This window comes from Medicago truncatula, chromosome 8 (assembly GCF_003473485.1).
Source record: "Medicago truncatula cultivar Jemalong A17 chromosome 8, MtrunA17r5.0-ANR, whole genome shotgun sequence".
Lineage (NCBI taxonomy): Eukaryota > Viridiplantae > Streptophyta > Magnoliopsida > Fabales > Fabaceae > Medicago > Medicago truncatula.
Genome location: NC_053049.1, coordinates 39,680,010 through 39,702,657, shown reverse-complemented (window position 1 = coordinate 39,702,657; position 22,648 = coordinate 39,680,010). Strand labels below are relative to the sequence as shown.

At 35.2% G+C, this 22,648-nt stretch overlaps 3 protein-coding genes across 3 annotated transcripts; 2 read left to right on the top strand and 1 right to left on the bottom strand.

Annotated features, from left to right (window-relative positions):
- Positions 1-202: 202 nt before the first annotated feature.
- Positions 203-3,853, top strand: LOC11405209 (IQ domain-containing protein IQM2). Its single transcript, XM_003629681.4, has 8 exons — positions 203-369; positions 989-1,503; positions 1,593-1,773; positions 1,886-1,974; positions 2,086-2,173; positions 2,266-2,505; positions 2,601-2,702; positions 2,816-3,853. The coding sequence occupies exons 2-8, from the start codon at positions 1,028-1,030 to the stop codon at positions 3,617-3,619; spliced, it is 1,980 nt and encodes a 659-aa protein (XP_003629729.1). The 5' UTR covers positions 203-369; positions 989-1,027; the 3' UTR covers positions 3,620-3,853.
- Positions 3,854-15,162: 11,309 nt separating this feature from the next.
- LOC112417432 (uncharacterized) lies at positions 15,163-16,442 on the bottom strand. Its single transcript, XM_024773109.2, has one exon. It carries the CDS (start codon positions 16,375-16,377, stop codon positions 15,163-15,165), a length of 1,215 nt encoding a protein of 404 aa, XP_024628877.1. The 5' UTR covers positions 16,378-16,442.
- A 3,269-nt stretch (positions 16,443-19,711) lies between these two features.
- Positions 19,712-22,342, top strand: LOC11405208 (uncharacterized). Its single transcript, XM_003629680.4, has 2 exons — positions 19,712-19,847; positions 20,770-22,342. The coding sequence occupies exon 2, from the start codon at positions 20,804-20,806 to the stop codon at positions 22,085-22,087; it is 1,284 nt and encodes a 427-aa protein (XP_003629728.1). The 5' UTR covers positions 19,712-19,847; positions 20,770-20,803; the 3' UTR covers positions 22,088-22,342.
- The last annotated feature ends 306 nt before the right edge of the window (positions 22,343-22,648 follow it).

The window sequence follows — 22,648 nt, the reverse complement described above, 5'->3', positions numbered from 1 at the left end:
TATTAAAAAGAAAATAATTTCACTAAGCAAAAAGTACTAAATAAAACATTAAAAAAGAGAGTCTAATTGTCGACTCCACGTGGTTGGAAAACTCTCTCTCTCTACAGTTCCTACTTCTGCATCACACACTGTCCTTTTCACCTTTCTCTCTCTTCATCTTGTTTTTGTATCATATCACTATGTATAAATACGAGGTCCATTATTCACAACTTAAGAATCCCATTACCATTGTTTACAACATCAAAACTTAGCTACTTATTACATTTTTGCATCATCTTCACCATTTCAATCAATTACCTATACTTTTCCATTGTCTCAACACTACATATTCTTAATCCTTTTCTTGTTTTTCTCTTATTGATTCTTCAGGTAATTAATCCACTACTACTAAGTATTATTTGTTTTTTCTAATATTGATTCTTGTTTTTCTTTGACTAGGTTAATATGTGATATTTGATACGATAATGAAAGAATGTTTGAGTTATTTGGAATCTGTTTTTATAGAAACAAAATGAGATTCTTTTGTTACTATGTTTTAGATTCTGCTTTCATGGATTTTCTTTGTTTGGCTAAAAATGGAATCTTTTTCTTTTGAGTTTTTGTGGATCCTTTCTGATATATAGCTTTAGATCAGTACAAAGAGAATGGTTTATGTTTTTTGTTCGCACCGACAAAATATTCTAAATGTACAAATGCATTTTGATAAAATGGGTCACCACAATTTTCATGTGTTCTCGAATTTCCAAAATATTTTATTTTTATGTAACTTTTTTCATGAATTTGTGTGATTTTGAATAATGTATGAAAGACTTCGGATCGAAAACATGTCTAATATCCGACACATGTCATTGTTTGACTCATCGATAAATGTAGTTTCATTCAATTACTTTAATTTTTTTTAATTATTACTAATGTCTCCGTGTCAGTGCCGTGCAACGATCTTATTTTATGTACTTTGACTCATGAAAAATGCATTTGCAATTTACAGGACCAAAAGATTCATTTAGAAGATTGTTTTTGCTGTCATATGGGGATATCTTTTTCATGTCCATTTGCAAAGTACAATGATTTAGAAGATGACATAGATTCAATGGTTGTAAAATCCATCAACTTTGGCAATGATGAAATCAAAACTCCACTAAGATCAATCAGTTTCAAAAGTGAAGATTTAGAACCTACCATCCTTAAATCTATAGGTTCTGGAAAGATGACAATTGAAACAGCTGTAAGCTTCAAAAAAACAGATTTTGATAACATTTTATCAACAAACACACTTTCATTCGACAAAGACGATAACAGCAACACATTGATTAGCAAAAAGAGTAGAGAATTCGATGATTTGTCTCTTAAGTCGGAACGTCAAGAAGTGGAAACAATTCAATCAGCACTTTTGAATCCAGGCAGCCCTAAACACATTGCTGCACTTAAATTGCAGAAAGTATACAAGAGCTTTCGTACAAGGCGAAAGCTAGCAGATTGTGCAATTCTTGTTGAACAAAGCTGGTAACTATTTATTAGCCTGAAAAAAATTCTTTAGAAAAAATTGAAAATTTCTAACTTTTTTATAATTGATCTTTTGATTTTGTTAATAGGTGGAAGCTTTTAGATTTCGCTGAACTCAAGCGCAGTTCGATATCTTTCTTTGACATTGAGAAACATGAAACTGCGATTTCACGTTGGTCTAGAGCTAGAACTAGAGCTGCTAAGGTTGGAAAAGGTTTATCCAAAGATGAGAAAGCACAAAAACTTGCTCTGCAGCATTGGCTCGAAGCGGTTAGTCAGACTGGATTTCACTCATTCTTTTTATCTACTTTTACGTGATCTGTTGTTCATTCATCGGTTTATTATACTGACTGACATGTTTTTACTTTTTAATGTGTAATAGATTGACCCACGACATCGCTACGGACATAATCTACACTTTTATTATGATAAATGGCTTCAATGTCAAAGCAGAGAACCCTTCTTCTACTGGTAATTATTATTCTCCATGTATTTTATTTTTAGGTTACAACATTGGCTTCTGTTTATATAGATCTTAAATTGCCAAAATTTGAAATGAATTGAACTTCTTTGAAATTGCAGGCTAGATATAGGAGAAGGTAGGGAAGTAAACCTTGAGAAGTGTTCTCGATCTAAACTTCAACTACAGTGTATTAAATATCTTGGGCCGGTACGGTTTCTCACTTTGATTTGAATATGGAAAGTTCTAATAACTTTTTGATTTAAATTTCTAATAGCATTTTTAATTTTTCTTTCTTCCAGATGGAAAGGTTGGCGTATGAAGTTGTCGTCGAGGACGGAAAGTTCTTCTACAAGCATTCAGGAGAGCTTCTTCACACTGCTGCAGAAGATGCACATGCCAAGTGGATTTTTGTGCTAAGCACTTCTAAGTCATTGTATGTTGGCAAAAAGACAAAAGGTTCATTTCAGCATTCTAGCTTCTTGGCTGGAGGGGCTACATCTTCTGCTGGAAGATTGGTGATTGAACACGGTGTCTTAAAGGTAGAAATCTGACCAAAGCTCTTATTTTTTCACTCTTTTGATGGATCCTTTTTATGTAATTAATTATTAATGAACTTATTGTTTGTTTTCGACAGGCTGTTTGGCCTCACAGTGGTCATTACCGACCAACAGAAGAAAACTTTAAGGAATTTATTACATTCCTTCAGGAGAACAATGTGAACCTATCAGATGTCAAGGTATGAAAATTTTGAAACAAGGGCTTTAAACATTATTCTATGGCGGTTTAGATCTGTAATTACAAGATGTGAAAGAGCATATTTTGAGGAAATTCATTTTACTTTATATGCAGATGGATCCAGTTGACGAGGCTGACGAACTCCGTTCACTTAGAAGCAGTGTTCATCTTAGAAATCACTCATCCGAAGAGGACTACTCCGAGACCATAAACGGCGTGGAGATCGAAGGGACCGTTGTCCAAGACTCGATTTTAAAGAATGATCATTTGATGGAAACCGAGAGCGAGTCTGCATTGGTTACCCCTATCACAAGGCAATTCCAGATACTTGGAAAAAAACTGTCCAATCTTCAAATACCGAAAAGAGGTCAATTGTTTGAAGGACAAGAAAACGAGAAAGAAAGCGCCAGACAAACTTATCCGAGTTTCCAAACAGAATCTCCTACAAGTAGTGATCAAGAAACAGAAGAAGCACTTGTATCAGAGCTAGAACATACAGTTCCAACGAAAAACTTCGACGATGATAATGACATAGAAATCATTCCAGAAGAGGCAATACTCAAAAGAATCAACTCACATAAAGAAACGAAATCATACCAACTAGGGAAGCAGTTGTCTTTCAAATGGACAACTGGAGCTGGACCGCGCATCGGCTGCGTAAGGGACTACCCTTGCGAGCTTCAGTTTCGAGCACTGGAACAAGTTAATCTGTCTCCAAGAAGCGGATCACGCACAAAATCGTCATTTTCTCTTAGGAGCACCACTAGTTTGAACTCAAATGTTTCATGCCTTTCGTGTTTAAGCGGCGATGCAACAACTGAACCACTACTTGTTGAAGATAAAAGTATGACTCCAAGATCAGAATTCTCTCCGTTGACAAGAGGAACATCAGTGATACCAGTAATTAATATGTCATGAGTAAATAGGATTCACATTCCCTCCATTAATTTATTCTTTTTGTGTGAATAGGTAACAACTATTAATTTTTTGTTGTTATTCTTTTCATTATTGAACTATTAGGCATTCTTTTTTCACTCATGTATAATCTAGGATCAATATTGTAAAATTGTTTTAGGGTCTATATGTACTACTCCCAATTCAAAGGAAACATCTAATTTTCTAATATGGGACAAGTTTTTTGAACTCAAAAAATACTGCAGATTCCTTGATTTAAGTCTAATCCACGTTTCTTGAAATCGGTATAGGCTTGCTTAAATGTAGAAATTGAAAAGAATATTAGGTTGGACAAGTGAAAGAAAGACAAGTTGAAAAGAGGTTGATATGAGAGAATGTTGCAAGGACAGTTGATACGCTGAGGTGTGGGTTTGAATCCGTAGTTTCCTACATCTTTATAATTAGCATGTGTGAGTTTCGTCGCTAGAATCCGCTAGAATCTTTAAAAAAAAATAAAAAATAATGAAGGTTAACCTATTTGCTTAAAAACTTTTGAATTGGAGGTTCTAGAGAGACCGACAATAGATGATCTAAACCTAGAGATTTGCGTCATAGGCCCCTGCATTGCTTAATATTTGTGAAAACATCTATCAGAAGATAGCTTTCGATAGATTCGGTAAGCCAACGAAAAAACACTATTGAAAAATACATTCCGATAGATTGGGCAACTCATACAAATACCAAATCTAAAATTGTATGCAGAGTAGTCTGATCCACATAGTAGCTTGGAACTACATATAGATCTGAATACATTTAATTTTGATTAAGATCTAATGCTCCCCGTTACTTGCTACATTATTTATTGCAAATTTACAACTCTAGATGAAAGTCATTGATAAGAGAAAAGTGTAGAAAGTAAAATCGAAATTATATTCATAATGATAATTCCTCATTGGTTTAATCATAGAATGCATGAGGTATATATACATCTGTGTTTGTACTATCAAAAGTAAGTTGTACTAGACTAATAGAATCACTTGTACTACACTAATGTAAACTCAACATAACTAACTTGTATTACAAGATACTAGTGTTAGTGAGCTTCTCTTTCTTTTCTACTTCATGGTGCAATACCCCCCACAAGTTGAAGGTTGGTAGATATCTAACATCCCCAACTTGGATAGTAAAAGGTTGCATGGTTGAGGAAGCAAAGATTTGGTGAAAAAATCAGCTACTTGATTTTAGAGGAAACATGGAGTAACTTGAAGAGGTCAACTTGCAGTTTTTCCCTAACAATGTGACAATCAATTTCAAGGTGCTTAGTTCTTTCACGGAACACGGGATTTGCAGCAATGTGTATGGCACTTTGGTTATCACAGTAAAGGACAGGAGCTTTGACACATTGTACTTGTAAACCTTTGATGAAATAAAGCAACCATTGTAGCGCACAGGTAGCAGAAGCCAAGACACAATATTCAGCTTCAGATGAAGATCTAGAGACCGTAACCTGCTTCTTTGTTCTCCAAGAAATAAGTGATTGACCAAGGAAGAAGCATTGGCCTGGAATGGAACGTCTTGTATCCTTGAATCTGCAAAGATGAGGCTCTAGGAAAGAAGATATATACCTCGTCCTGAACATCCTTTGAGATATTTTAGAACTCTCATAGCTGCATTATAATGAGTTTGTGTAGGTTTGCTGAGAAGTTGGCTTAATTGTTGAGTGATATAGGTAATCACATTGTTGAGTGATTGTAATTCTTGCCCCAATCCATTTAAAGGATTTTCAGAAGGATGAATATAGAACGGATTTTGTGAGAGATCCGTCGGAGCCGGTAACGGAGTAACGACGGGAGGAGCATTTCGAGGCATGACAATGACGAAGATGAGGAATTGACACCATATGAGGAATCTAAAATACGAAGGAATGTAAGAGAGGGGAAAAGAAGAACAGAAGCAAGATCCATTCTCATTGCATGAAAAACAAAATGTTCAGCAAGGAAGTATATATACTGATACAGAAAATGGATAATGGATAAGTCTGTTGCTATATCTAACCGACTCTAACAGTTTGTTTATAAGCCCACTGAACTAACTCTAACCATCTTTTTTTATTACAACTTTTCACAAAGTATATCCCTACAAAAGTCTCTTTGTTCATGTGGCGTCTTCTTCACAACATACTTCCAACTAAAGATAGTTTGGTGTGGCGGCGCATTCTCTAGGTTCAGGAATCGGTGTGTGTGGCTGGGTGTGGGGAAACAGAATTTGCGACTCATCTATTTTTAAATTGTGATACTTTCAGTTCGCTTTGGGCTCATTTGCTGCAATGGTTGGGCATGTCTTCAGTTCTTTCAGGTGACATTCGACATCATTTCACTCAATTTACGAATATGGCTGGCTTGCCTATAGTTACTCGCTCATACATAAGAATTATTTGGTTTGCTTCTGTGTCAGTTGTATGGACGGAAAGAAACAAACGCGTCTTCCAAGATTCGGTCTTTGATCCTTCATACAAAAAACACCGTTCCTAATTTTCAAACGTTAAGCAATAAAAAAGAGCAGAAAGAGAGACACGTAGTTGTACATAAACTTTCCTCAAATTTAAATTCATTAAATGTTTTTTTTTATAAGCGAAAAAAATAGATTAAATAAAAAAGAAAAGTACGACAGACATGGGGACATGAACAGATCCAGTGATATTAAACAAAAGTGTGTCCCCTTGAGCTTAACTCAATTATGCAAAATATGTGGTTTAAATCCCAGACACCACAGGAGGAAAAAAAAAAAAAAAAGTGTAAAATCAACCCTTAAAATAAATAATACAACAAGTGACAAGCTACACTTTTTATAACCACCCTAGCGGGTAAACAACAAAAAATAAACGAAGAAACGAAATCTGAAGCGAACAAACCAGCCACAGGTACAATCACCACATGTTTTGGTTGACCCTTCTTGTTACAATTTTTTCTGAGCAGAAATATTATAAAATTAATTAAAATAATTAAGAGGATACACATTTTTGGCTGGATTTTTGCTTTCATTTAGAATATTATATCATTCTTATACGAGTTAATTATCAATTGAAAAATTAGTTAAATCTTAATAAGATAAAAACAATTTACAACGATAAGAGGAAAACTAATTTTGACCCATGCTCCGCTCGGGTTTCTTGTAAAGGAATTGACATACGAATAATAAAATGCAATATATAATTGATAACGGTGAAAGAAAATAAGTTGTAAGGTCACGTCTTTCCATTTGCAAAGCTCTAAATGTCAAAATATATGATTTTTGTGTTATGTGTAAAATTTTTACACGATTTAGGAGTTTTTTACATGTGATCATAGATATGCTCATAGTTTCTAGAACAAACATACAACATCAAATAAGTGTAGAAAATATTTCCTTAAAAAAAAAAAGACAAGAAGATAAGAATGAAATTAGTGCGATGCATTTTTTTTAGATAGAATTTGTTAGGTTAAATAATTGCAAACCTAATAAAACAAATGAGCGGGAAAAAATTAAGTTAAATTGCTTGCAGACGTAACAAAATTAATAAATAAGAAAATTTCACAAAAATAGGAACAATATTTGGTAATATAAAAAGAAATTTAATTTGACCTTATATAAAAAAATATTATGTTTTTGTGTAGTATTTTTTTCCTAATACCTTTCACTAAATTTTTATCATTTTATCGTTCACGGCCAGTAAAAGTGTTGTGTTTGTCTTGATGCTAGTTCAATATCATACAAATAGGAAATAATATGGATAGAGACAAGTATGTTAGTACTCCCCTTCAAAAAAAAAAAAGTATGTTAGTACTCGTATTTTCGTTAGTACATATAAATTACGTGCATGTGTTGTTTCAAAAACAATATAAGTGTCCTTGTCAAAAACAAAAAAAAAAAACAATATAAGTGTATACATATATCATGTTATATGTTCTCTCTATTCATTTTTAGATTTCGTTTTAGAATAGTAGCATTGAATTTATAATGAAGTGGTTTTTTTTGAGTTTTTTCTCTTAATTATTCTCTTATTTTAATCCATCAATAAATTCTTATTTTTTTCATACATATTCTTTTATTTTTTCCATTAAAATTATTCTTTTATTTTGAACTTGACATTTTTAACAATGTTACTCATATATAAATATAGAGTTTCATCTCTTCATGAAATCATTATTATAGGTTGCAAAATTTGTTTAAATTTGTAGATAATAAAAGAACAAACTTGAGTTTTCAAATATATAACATTAATTAATTTAATTAAAAAAAAGTAAGTAAAAGTATAATTAACAAACTGCACCCTTATACTATCAAAACGACAATTAAATAGAACATTAAATTCATACTCAAATGACACTTAAAAAGGAGAGAATGAGTGTGATGTGGTTAAGTTGTTAGATTTTGAATCTCTAAGGCTTTGTTTGAGAGTTAGGAGGGGAGGGGGAGAGAAGACTTTGGAGGGTTTGAAATATAGGGAAAAATAGTAAATCTTTCTCTTTTTTTGAGAGAGTAATTTTTTAGAGATTGATAAATTAATGTTTAAGATTAATATATTTTTAATTTTAAGAATATTGTAACTACCTAAATTAAATTTGAAGAATTCATGTAAACCCTCCAAAATCCCCCGAAATCCTCCTCTCGTACAATTTTTGAGCTCCCCTCACATTAGGAAGATTTTGTATTATGAAGAAAATGAACTCCCATCGTCTTCCCCTCCCAATGTCATATACTTCTTCCACTTGCTTCTTCCTTTTTTCCTAAACCTCTCCCATCCCTTTCCCTCCAAACTCGCAAACAAGCCTAATAATTTTAATTTGGGATTGTTAGATTATGAAACTCCAAAATTTAATTTGGGAATGCTAGGTTTTGAAAATGAAGAAGATAAGAAAAAGATGTTGAAATTTTTGGGTTTGAACATGGGGATGGTAATTTTTTTGGATTTGAAGACGAAGATGGAAGAGATAGGATGAAGAAGATAGAAGGAAGATGATGAAGATTAATGAGTTTGTTGGGTTTAAATAAAATATTATTTTTTCTGTTGACTTGGACTTGCCAAATCGGCATAAAATCTGTCATTTGACGACCACATCAACATTTTTTAACGGAGATTGACTGCAGAGACAACATGGTATTTTTTTTTTTTTTTGAGGAAGAGACAACGTTGTATTAAATAAACAACTTAAATGATATATTTTAAATTTAAAAAATTTAAAGGACTAACACAATATTTTTGTCAAACTAAAAGGACTAAAAAAATATATTTGACGTAATTTAGAATAACAAAACATGTCATTGTAAGCAAAAAAAAAAAACGATTATAAAATCAATTTTGTTACCTTTAAAAATGGAGGAAAAAAAAACCAAACATATCATGTGTCTGTTTGGTTCAGCGGTGGAGAGAATTGATTTTGATAGAATTGAGTTTGACAAGATTGATTTTGGAAAGAAGTGAGTTGAATGGGAATTGATTTATGTTTAGATACATTCACTTAAAATTGATTCCTAAATATTCTTGTTGTTTGGATAGTTTGGCTCAAAATTGATTTTGAATGCATAATTACGAAAATGGATATTAATATCTATTTAAAATTAGATTTTGTTTCTATTTTATATAATTATTCAAATTTATGTTGCATTATCAATTTAATTATCTGTAGATTAGTAAAACTTCTAAAATAAAATGCAGATTAATTTGATAGTTTAATTTGAATTATGTATATTATATAAACTAGACTTTTCACCCGTGTTGTCGCACGGGTCATATAGATGCAAAGTGTAATAGCTCAATTACCACTTATAAATTTAATGTGTCATTTTTTAGTACATGCTTACAAATTAAGGAATACTTCTTTAAACGCGATGTTCGAAGTACTGCCATATGCAAAGACCATCTTCATCTATTAGCAAAATTTCTAGACCATTCCTTGAAGTAACTCTTATATTGCTACATAAAGTTGACCATGCAAAAAAACTGGTTGTGGGAGATATATGCCTACTTGTTTGCGTGACTGTCCTTGACTTTTGTTAATAGTCATTACAAAACATACAAATATTGAAAATTGTCTGCGTTGAAATATAAAGGGAATTCTTGTATCAGATGATGATGTCAATGATAGTCGAGGTATATATACGTTATCCCCAATTTTGCTTCATGTTATCACCTTTCCTTCAAGTAGATATCTATCCATTTTTGTGATTATCAACATAGACACTAATTTATGGTGCGCGACTTCTTTGCGTAGTAGAAGGCGCCTATTGTTCAAGGCAATGATTAACTAAAGTCATCGACCTTACTTCCAAGTTCCAACAAAAGACTTGAAAAATTTATAATTTTCTTGAAACATGTCATTTACGGTTTAAACTACACTTTCTGCCTTAAAAAAAAAAAAAAAATCTAAACTGCGTAGTGACATACAATAGGAGACATGTTATTTTATTGTTTTTCTGAAATAAATAGGAGACATTGTTATGTTAGTTGTGTTCTAAAAAATACAGGCATACTAATATAAAAAAATCTATCACATCCATCAACTGAATTTCAAATAAATTCAAAAATACTAATATCATCAATGACTGCAAAGAAGACACACCATTAATATTTTGGTGGTAACCAAATTTTAACATAATAAAAAAATCAATATAAAGGATAAAAAAACTCAATCACTCACTGTTTAATACATAATAATAACATTTTTCCACCAATTGCTGCACAAAGTTATATTGCCGTCCATCCAAAAAAAATTATGCAATACAAATCTGCCCTCAGCCACAACCAATCTTGAAATGTGAATCTGAATCACAAAGGAATTAAAGATATAACTAAAATAAAATTATAAGCAAAAGTAAAAGGAAAATAAAATAAAATAAAAAGAGGAATTAACTAAAGAATAAAGGGACAATGCTCTATTAAGATTGGACAGTAAGTTCAAGTTATACAAAATTAATTTTTCATCCAAATCTTCACATTTCAAACTTCAATTTTAAAACGGTCTCTAGGATAGAAAGATGCATGCCGACATAAGACACTAATCAATAACCAAATGAACCCCTTATTGGGAGTACGTAATAAATTCAATATAGGTTCTAAAAGTGCCTTAAAATAAATCATACAAAAAGAGAGTTCCAGCATATTGGTTGGCAATATTGCTACAAAAGCAAAGTAGCACCAAGCACCATCAATCTCAAATTCATCTCACACATCCTCAAGCACCAAGTCAATTTCAAAATCATCACACTCATGCTTAAGCACCAAGATAATCATATGTAGTTGTTATTATCACTAAATAGAGTGTTGAAAACAATAATAATAAAAATTCAAAACATATATAATAGGGCTCAATTCACAGGGTAAAATACTTTTCTTTTATAGAGGAAAGAATAAGCAAAGACTTCTTAATAAAAAAAGACAAAGGTTTCATTTAACAGTTTATTTGATTGGTTGTAAGAAGTCGATGCTTGTTCTTCTTTTTTTTTTGAGCAAAGGCAAGCTTAGGCCATTTCATTAGATATCAAAGAGTACAAATGAGAAGATACATCATAGAAAACATGGGGGCTAGGGTTAGATAAGGATGCTCTTGCTATGGAATGAGCAACCTCATTTGCTTGCCTCCTAACAAAGTTCACAATAAAGCTAGCATGAATGGATAATAAGTCCTTACAAGTAGATAGAATGTCTCCCAGCTCGTTTTGTGGGAAATGAGAGGAGTTTACAATGTCAACAATGGCCTTGCAGTCAGACTCAAAGATCACATGGGACATGTCGTTAGCAACAACAAATTTAATAGCCTCTAGAAGACCCCATGCTTCAGCTTCGACTGGCATGAGGGAGCAGTGTGAAAAGTTTGACATACCGGCTATAAATTGGCCTGTTGAGTTACGGATGCACAACCCGTAGCCTGCCACTGAGTTGTTGTTGAATAGCGCACAATCGACATTGCATTTCAAGAATGGAGGCGGTGGCTTTGTCCACAGAACCGTGTTATGTACCTGCTGTCCCGGATTCTTATGATGTTGCATATAACGCCATTCATTAAGAGAATCATTCGCATTTTGCACAATGAAGGCGGGGGCTGAATCTGAATTCTCCCACAACTTAGAATTACGATTTTTCCACAAGCTCCATAAGACCATTGACGCCATAGATTGTTGTTCGGTTGTCAACCTGTCAAAGAGATTAAATAAAAGAGTGGAAAAATCATACGAAGTAGGAAGCAAGTCACGGATGACTGCGTCAAGTTGCAGCAGCTCCCAACAAGTAACAACCTTAGGACACACAAAGAAGAGATGTGTATGCGTTTCTGCGAGAACATCACAATGCACACAGGTATCGGAACAAGGGACTCCTTTTTGGATTAACTCGGAGCGGGTAGGAAGACAAGTATGAGCTGCACGCCAAAGAAAGGAGCGCACCCTTGGGGGGACTTTTTGCTTCCAAATAATGTTCCAGTTCTGGTCCGGATCAGCAGCGTTCGACATATTGGCTGCAAGTGTCATACAGTGCGTGTAAGCTGATTTAACGGAGTAGGAACCATCGACCGTGTGCTGCCAAACATAAGTATCCACCATAGTTCTGTTCCTAAGAGGGATAGAAAGAATTGCTGTAGCATCTTGGTAGTTAAAAATAGAATGGATGAGATCATTATTCCAAGAGGACAGATCCGGATTAAGCAGATTGTTGACAAACAACTCAGCCATAGTAGGAGAAGGAATAGTGGAGGGTTTAAGTGTAGGGAGTGAACGTATCCAACGAGCGTTCCAAACATTGATGCGGGAACCATCACCGATCTTCCATCGATAGCCCGATTTTATAAGGTCTCGGGAACTCCAAATGCTCCTCCAAGTATAACTTGGATTGTGACCAATATTGGTATCCAAGAAGTCCCGTCGAGGGAAATATTTGGCTTTGAGAATGCGAGTGAGTAAGGAGCTAGGTTCTGTAAGGAGTTTCCAACCTTGCTTACCGAGCATGGATAGATTAAAGGCTTCCATATCCCTAAATCCGAGTCCACCATGACTTTTGTGAAGAGATAGTTTGTTCCATCTCATCCAATTTATACCCCTACTGCCATCTTTTTTAGAACCCCAATAGAAAGAATTCATGGTTCTTTCAATTTCTTCACATAAAGAGGTTGGAATGAGAAAAGCTCCCATACAATATGAAGGAATTGCTTGAGCAACCGATTTGATGAGCATCTCTTTACCTGCTCTCGACAGAGATTTAGCACTCCAAGATTGACACTTTTTCCAAATACGGTCTTTGAGATAGTTAAAGACAGATTTCTTACTACGTCCGACCATGGAAGGGAGTCCTAAGTAAGCACCACTGCCTATGCTTCTCGTCACCCCAAGGCAGGTTGTAATGTGATTAATCATGTCAGGTGCCGTGTTTTTGCTGAAGGCTATGGCGGACTTACCGAAGTTTAGAGCTTGGCCTGAAGCATTCTCATAACACATGAGAATATCTTTTAGACAATTTACTTCGGTTGGGGTTGCTTGGCAAAAGAGGAAGCTGTCGTCTGCAAAAAGGAGATGACTAACCGGAGGGGCTGCACGACACACGCGTATTCCATGTAAATTCCCTGCGAGCTCATTATGACGGATTAGAGCAGAGAGGCCTTCCGCACAAATTATGTAGAGATAAGGTGAGAGTGGGCAGCCTTGACGAAGGCCTCTAGCGGGAGTGAGTGGTCCAATACGGTCCCCATTGAAAAGGATGTGGTAATCGACCGAAGTAATACACATCATCATCCAAGAAATCCATTGATCACAAAAACCCATCTTGCGCATAACCCCTTGCAAGTAGCTCCAACTAACACTGTCAAAGGCCTTGGAAATATCAAGTTTCAATGCTACTTCACCCGTATTACCTTTTTGCTTGCAACGCATATGATGAAGGATTTCAAAGGCAGAGAGGGCGTTATCCATGATGGAACGCGAGGGAACAAAGGCTGCTTGCTCCGGTGAGATCAAGTTTCCAATTAAGGGGCGAAGACGGTTAGCAAGGACTTTAGAGATAATTTTGTAGAGGACGTTGCACAAAGAGATAGGGCGGAGGTCTTTAATTGTTTCCGGGTGATCACCTTTGGGTGCAAGAACAATGTTTGTGTCATTGAGATGAGTCGGGAAAGCACCAGATTGGAGCCAAGAGCAAGCTGAACTGAAAATCTCAGCACCAATATCATCCCAAAAAAATTGATAAAAACCCGGATTGAGTCCGTCGGGTCCTGGAGATTTGTCGGAATGCATACTAAAAACAGCTTCTTTGAACTCATCAATAGAGAATGGTTTAGTGAGAGTTGCATTATCATTCTCTGTTACACGTGCTTGGATACGTGTAATAACTGGCTGCTGGTCGCCGTTGATGGCTTGGAAGAGGCCCGAAAAATAATCATGGATGTGAGCACTCATGTCGTCTTGTGAAGTAAGCCAGAATCCATTTGGGTGTCGGAGTTTAGAGATAGTATTTTTCCGACGACGAGATGAAGCAGTCAAATGGAAGAATTTACTATTTTTATCACCATCCTTTAGCCAGAATATTTTTGAGCGTTGCCGCCAATAAACATCCTCTTGGAGTATGAGATTTGCGAGACTATTTTGGAGTTCAATAAGGCGTGGATCAACTGAAGCATCAGAGGTGTTGCGCATGACATCTATTTGATTTTTTAACTGCTGTTTGCGTTGGTTGAAATGAGGGTGATTGGCCTTGCTCCAATATTTCATGTCCTCAATGCAGTAACTAAGCTTAGTAACAATGTTGCTGGAAGGGTAATAGCTCCAATTATCCTTGACGAGATGAGCAAGTTCAGGTTCAATCAACCAAGAGTTATTGAAACGGAAGCTGTTGTGGGGGGCACGCCATGGAGGCGGATCAAGCTGCAGAAGAAGCGGTGTGTGGTCAGACATAGGAGCAACTAAAGTTTGCAGCGAGGCATGAGGGAACAACTCCAGCCAGGGGGCGGTACAGAGGGCTCTATCAATACGGGCTTCTTTGGCATGACTTGTACCTATGCTTTTGAACCAAGTGAATTGATATCCATTGAGAGGAAGATCGATAAGGTTACAATCAGATACTGCTTCTTGAAAACCTCTAATTAGCCAATGGGGTCGGTCGGGTCCCCCCCGTTTGTCAGAAGGAGATAAATGATCATTGAAGTCTCCTATAATACACCAGGGATCATCTGACTGACTATGAAGAGAGCGAAGTAGTTCCCAAGAATCACGTCTCCTACCATGATCCGGATAACCGTAAAAAGCGGTGAGACGCCAAGGGCCTTTGACAGGGTCTTGAATGGACATATTTATAAAATGTTGTGAATAATTGAGAATGGAGCAGTGTGCAGAATTACGCCAAAGGACAGCAATGCCGCCACTACGACCAATACAATCAACAGAGAAATGATAATCAAAGCCAATCGCATACTTCAAACCAGAAATTTTATTATTATTGCATAAAGTCTCAATAAGGATAACAATGTCCGGTTTATAGACACGGACGAGGTCTTTGATACAGGGAACTGCCTTGACATTGCCTAGGCCACGACAGTTCCAAGCTATAACATTCATGACTCCCGGCAGGCCTGGGAGCCAGGCGCTGCCGATAAAAAAGGCACACTAGTTGAGGATGATTTAGTGTTCACAACCTCCATTGGTGTTGACTGAGAATTATTATGCGCAGGTGTTGAAGGGATGCTGAGTGATGTGGGGCGCGCATTAGATGAGTCAGCAGACAAAGATCCTCCATTCAAGTCTGCACGGGACCGTTTTGTGTTACTGTGAATAATTGTTGCATTGTCCTCTTCCAATAATGTCTCATTATGGGGAGATAAATGAGATTCCTGCTGTTTATTGCTTCCTGATGGGCGAATTAAATTAGGATTCCTCAGTAGGTCAGCCAAAGCGACCGTTTTAGCAGGTGAGGTAACAACAGTTAATGCACGACCGTTACCGTTTGCTGGACCAACTGAAACGTCTCCGGCAGCCTTTGGTGCTGAGTTTGATGGCGGTGACCACTCCTGGCCTTCCTCCCGGAGCCAACGAGAACCTCTGCCTTCATTCTTCTGTCTGTCGACACGTAATTCGGGACCCCAGAATCTTGCTCCATCGTCTGAATCAATAGAATAGAGTTTATCACAGTAGTCTTCAATGTGACCAAGAGCTCCACAGTAGTAACAAAAGTTTCCTAAGCGTTCATATTTGAATTTGACAGTTTGTATGTTACCCCCTGGACGCTTGATATTCTTCTGCCTTTTGAGAGGTTTGTTAACATCAAGCAACACACGAATGCGCATATAGGATCTGAGATGATTAGCACCGTTCTTGACATCATACTCCAAAAATTCCCCGATGAAATTTCCCAGGTCTTTTCCCACTCTTTCTGTCATAAACCCCACTGGAATATCGTGAATTCGGACCCAAAAAGGGACAGATTGCAGTGGCACACTTTGTGCAGGTGCATCATCTGGGAGAGTGTTAAGAATTAGCAGGTTGTTGTCAAAATACCATGGACCTTTTTTGAGGATGGTGTGCATATCCCGATAGTGAAAGAATTTGAATGTGAAGAGGTTTGGTTCAACTTCCTTAATGTTGACCCCTCTTCCTGGATGCCAAAACTCAGCTATTTTGGATGTCATCATATGCCCTCTAATTGGTTTGTCAGTAAGGAATCTCCCCACAAGGCTGGCACTAGTATCTGTAGTATCATCAGGAATAACCTCGATTGGAATTTCGAGTTCTTCCTCTTCGTCACTTAGATGCAGGTTTGGCAGTGATGTCATGGAAACAAAATGGTAAAGAAACTTCTCACTAGGAGAGAAAGGAATACGTCTCACCAAGAATGGGAGAGAATAACAGTCGATGCTTGTTCTTCTACAAATATCTTCTTATGTAATTTATATATAATTTCAATACTGTTACATGAAAATTTATATGAAACGAACATTGGTGACAGATCTAAATGGTGTTCATATTCTAAAATGAATGGTCAAAATTTTAATACCTTTGCGATCCTTACCCTTGTTAGAATACCAGCATGTAATAAATGAGCGTATTCCAGAGTCAACTAATAATTTATAAGCTAATTCATGGAGCTGCAAAAGGGTATATTAAAGGTCAAAGAAATAAAAATAAACTTGTAAAAAAAAAATCACAACAGCAATAGTAGCATAAAAACTATCATAAAAAAAATCAAGGACCATAGGTTAAACCTGTTTTGGATTGTACTCAATGCAAAAAGTACAAAATTTCAGTCTAGCAAGCTCCAACTGCCTTTCATGGTCACCAACAATAGCAGGCCAATCTACTTCAGCTGCAAAAAATCAATTTACCACAATTTAAGCAGCAATAGCAGAATGGAAACATAATATCATTGAAAAAACTATAACAGTAACATGAAGGTTAGCATGATAACAGAACAGCAGGAAAGAAAAGAAAAAAAAAAACTAATCAAAACAACAATAATATAATAACAGAAAGATGAGGAAGTTATAGATATAAGAAGCTGAATAGCATTCTAACAGATTGGTAAAATAAACACAGAAGAAGACAATTATAATAGCAGTAGCACAATAATAAATAGAAGAAGAACTAATAACAATAAATTATATCAAGGTGCCTTTTATTAGGTAAGATTAAGAACTTGAATTGGAGCCAAAAACCATTGAAACTGTAATGCCGAAATAGATTGTTATTTTCAAATAAAGCTAAAGAACCATAAAAACCATTAAAACAGGACAGAAAAATACCAACATAGAAGAAAAGCAAGGAACAAAATAATCTAGAACAAACTGAATGAAACCGTAACCTTTCAAGCTATCCAAGGTCTCATTTGCAATTGAAAATGAAGTATAAGACAATGACAGTTGAACTTTGTTCTGAAAATGAAGTATAAGATAATGACACTAATTTGTTCCATTAAGGTCTCATTTGCAATTGAAAGTAATGTAAAAAGAAAGCCTCAAACAATTTGGTATGCATGTCGAAATAAGTTTGATACTAACCTCAAACTATGCTACTCAAAATGAATGAAAACAGGGACAATGGTCTTAGCAACAGCGACTGCGGTAATAAGTGATTGCAGAGGAAATTTGTTAGGTTAAATTGTTGCTAATCGAATTCTACAATTTGATATTTTAAACAGGGGCAATACAGTAAAAACAAACACTGAATTTAGGTTAAAATTAGGGCAAAAGTTAGCATCGGGTTAACTTTAATAAAAGCAAACACTGAATTTAGGTTAAAATTAGAGCAAAAGTTAGCATGGTTAACTTTAATAAATAAAAGATATTTTTTACACATATTAATTAACAAATTGTCACTTGTAAAAAAATAACAAATGTTGTCAAACGGTTTTTTCTTAAAAAAGAATCTGTAAAAAATTTAATGGGCTTGCATAAGAGGAGAAATTAACTAACGGACTTTAGAACCCAATTTCATTTTGTGAAAATTAAAATAAAATAAATAAATGCAAACCCAATTCCATCTTCTTCTCAAATAAAGAGAGAATGGTGAAGTTTGCAGGGTAACATGAAGGCAGAAACAAACAGGGTCGAGAAAGAATTTGAGCAACAACAAATTCATCATTTTGGCTGTGTTTTATACAACTTTGTTGAAAAATGAAAAAGAAGAATATCATGGGTAATTTGGGAAAGTATATCAGCCACCAAAAATTGATCCTAAATTGCTTTTGAAAAGCTCCAACTTTTAACTTCTGGTAGACGTGAGTTTGGGGATTGAATCACGTTTGATTGAATCACTTTTGTAGTTATCCAAACACCTTGAAAATAGAAAAAACTGCGTTTAAGTGCTCCAAACTCACGTTTGTACCCACAAAACAGGTAACCAAACGAGCACTATCTTTGTTCGATTGAAATATGCATGATTTTGATTTCAATAACCTTTGGTGGGACCCATTTCAATTTCAACCAAACCAAATTTAAATGTAACATACATGATGGGGTGGAATTCATGTCAATTTTAAATTTTAATCGAACACAATGAGTTTAAAAATATATATTTGAGAGTATATCATTATTAATTTTTAGCTAATTGTATTTGTGAGTGTGTTGTTAATACTTAGACTTTTTCTATTTACATCCCATGTTTTTCTGATTACACCTAAATTTTCTTAATTTTTTTTATAATACCAAAATTCCCCTTTTATATAAATTTTCTTAAAACCTTAATTTTATTCATTGTCAGTGAATTTCACCCTCTTTCACCCCATAAAGCGATCGATCAAACAATTTGATGTTCAATATCAATCTCCATGAAAATTAAAGAGTGAATCAAAATATTTTTCATCCATACTCAATTGGATATAAGTAAGTGAATTTCTTCTTCTATTTGCTAGTTTCAATTTTTTCCTTCAACTGCAATGATGCACTGTACGATTACGATTTTAATTTACATTGGCAAGGTTAACTTAAATTCAGTTTACATGAACCTACTTAGGTTAACTTAGTTTACATGAACCTACTTAAACTGAGTTTACATGAACCTCCTTAAATTGAGTTAACATGAACCTACTTAAATTGAGTTTACATGAACCTACTTAAACTGAGTTTGCAAAATCGCAGAATTATGAATCGCAGAACAAGGAAAACACAAAATCAGAACTGAGAACTCATAACAAGAAAAACACAATCGATTGAAGAACAACACTTGCTAACCTGATTTGCTTCGAATTTTCTTTGAAATCATGAATGGACATGAGAAAGTATGGTTTTGAAAATCTTCGCAGAGCACAATCGATCGATTGGAGAATTATGGTTTTGGAAGAAGGGTTTTGGGGTGTAACCAAAAAAGAAGGAATAGGCTTTTTGAAAATCAAATTTTATGAAAGGGTAATCTTGTCATTTTGAGGTGCAACCATGATTAACTAGGGTGTAAGTAGAAAAACTCTAACTCTAATACTTATCTATAAAACAACATTACTTCAAAAAAGATTTATTCAAATTTGTCAGCAAAAAAAAAAAAATTATTCAACTAATCTTTATCTTAATGGCTTCAAAAAGTAAATAATCTTAATTAATATTTTTTCCTCAAAAAAAAAATCTTAATTAATATTTTGATCTACTAATCGTATAATTTATCGTATTAGAGTAAGAAACTTCTGGATTATTATGAGTGCTGGGCTTTTTCTTCACATCAAAAAAAGACCAAACCCTATTTATTATAAATAAATGGCGAATCAAACTCGTTGATCGCAAATCACTGCATTTATCGCACTCCAATCTCTACCTCCCAGGTTAGCCTTAGCTAATACTCTCGCACTCTTCGTAATTCTCTTTCAATTTTTGCGTGTTGTTGTTTTTCATGATCAAACTCGTTCTTTCGTTAATCAAAACGGTGATACTGTCTACGAACAATTACGTTGTCTTTATGTCGTGTTTTTATTGGCTTTGAAAATTAGGTTTTTTTATATTGAAACATGTTCGAAAAGTTTTTTTTTTTGTGGGTGTATGTTTTTTTTTGTTTCTGCAAATTCTGTTTCTTGCGTTGGTAGTTAAAAATTGTATTTTTAAGAATTTTATGTTGTTGATTCCTCCTTATAACTGTTGTTAGAAGATTTAAGAAAAACGGTTTAGTTTTTGGGTTATTTCTGTGCAATAGCATAATAGATATTACAGGAAAGAGTAATGGAGTCCTATCAGTTATGCAACAAATCATTTGTATTAATTGTTTTTGATCCCATTGAATATGATTGTCTTGACCTTTTAGAGAGCCTTGGATTTCTCTGTATTCATCTATGTTGTCAACCGCAGCGCTGTAGTGGAATAGCTTAGCGATGGTAGGGTTTGGCATGATGCTTTTGGCTCGCGAGCCACGGTGAACAATAGTGGTTGTAGTGGCCGCTAATTGCGGCCCCAAATCACTATCAAGTCCGCTATTAGGGTTTTGGGGCGAAATTCTTCTAATTTTTTGTTTAGCCCTATTAAGAGTATAAATGTCAATTCAAACTCTTTTAAGGGTATTGTTCTGTTTTTCATTCTGTTATGGTCTTGTTGACAAACAACCGACATGTTTCTGTATTTATGTTATCTTACTAGCAAAATAGTGAAGGCTGATAGCTATCATATTGTTTTCATACTATTTCTTCTATTGCATGGCTACCAGGTCTGAAGCTTTAGTTTTTTCATCACTTAATCTCTTTTTTTTATTGGTTGTAGATTTTGTTTTAAGTGGTAACATCAAGTCTCAAAAATGCCAAAAGTTAGAAGAATGCGATCCCCGTCTATAGATTGCAGCGAATCATATCCCTATCCTTCCATCTCCAAAAATCTTGACCTACCTAGACCTAATTTTGGATCGGCTGATGAAATGAAAGAATGGGATGATACTAGGTGTCCTATTTGCATGGAAATTCCTCATAACACTGTTCTTCTGAAATGTTCTTCTTATGAGAAGGGTTGCCGACCTTATATGTGCAATACCAGTTACAGGCACTCCAACTGTCTTGACCAATTCTGTAAGTCGTTTGATTCTCATCTCTCATCAGCAATGCTGGAAGCAATTCCTCTCACGAGCACAGTCTCTCATGATTGGAAAGCTCAGTCAGAGCCTGGGAACCCCTCCCAATGTGGGAGCAAGTTGCAACCAAAGCTTATCTGCCCTCTTTGCCGGGGAGGAATATATGGATATATGGTATCGGAACCTGCTCGAAGGTATATGAACTGTAAAAAAAGGAGTTGTTCTTCTGAGACGTGTGAGTTCCAGGGCACATATCCAGAACTTAGGAAGCATGCTAGGCTGGTGCATCCTTCTGTTCGACCAACAGAAGTAGATCCGTCACGTCAGTATGACTGGTTTAGGATGGAACAGGAGAGGGACTTTGAAGATCTTTTTAGCTCAATCAATGCAAGTTCTGATGCAGGATTGAGCAGAGAAGGCACCATGTCACCTGTGGCTATGGTTGACTTGATGTCCCTTGTCTTCCGTGAAATGTACTCCTCTGTTGAAGGCAACACTGACTGGATCGTGTCTAGTGATTCAAGACCTAGAATGCCAGTACAGGACGAATGGTCTGAAGCAATACACTCGATACACATGCCAGCAACGGCATTGGGTGTATTGTCTGAAACAATACACAGGGTATCAGATGATACACACACTGACTGGATCATGTCTAATTTGTTTTCTGATTCAATACCTAGAATGCCATCACATGACAGAAGGTCTGAAACTATGCACAGGGTATCAAATGATACACAGACAAATCAATTAGCTAGATGGAGATCCGGTTTACCTTCAACACATCAACTGGAGAGAAATCAGAGAATTCATAGAGCTAGATGGAGATCAAACATTTCGCCTTCCAGGATGCCTCACAGTCAGATTGTTGAGAATTATTATAGAGAGTCGAGCCCCAGGGTCAGAACATCTTCAACAAGAATGCCTCGAGTTTCACAAGTTCCTCATACTGATCCCCGGAGCAACAATTCTTCGTTTAGAAGGATTCCTGGTCGTCATTTGCGTTGGCGCAATTAAAGATGGTCAAAATTCGATAGCCTACCATGAGCGGCACTATATATTCTGATGGAGGAAATATCTAGCCAAGAAGTTTTTTTTTTTTTTTTTCCTTCCATATATTATGAAGGTGAAATTATTATGTAAACATCATTTCTTTGGATGACTTAGTTCGGTGAAATTGTATTGCAACTGATAACTTTTTCCTACATTTTGTTTTTTATTGGAAACAGTGCTAAATGTGAATGAATTCATTCAGCCATTGATTATGCCATATATTCTATCCAACCTTTGAAGTTGACGATTTTGCCATTTTGAGTAGTTTCACAAGTAATCTGACTCCTGCATTCTTCTTTGGTTGTGAACTTGTGTTCAGCATGTCATTATTTTGTGCTTAAAATGGATTTTGATTTACAAATGTTCATGTAATATGTTTCAATATTTTATGCGACCAGTAATTTCAGCAGTACGCTTAAAAGTTTTTTTTTTTTTTTTTTTTTATATATATAATTTGAACATTAAAATATTGTTTAGATAGTATTACTACAACATATAATGTTCTGTATTTCGGATTAATTTTTA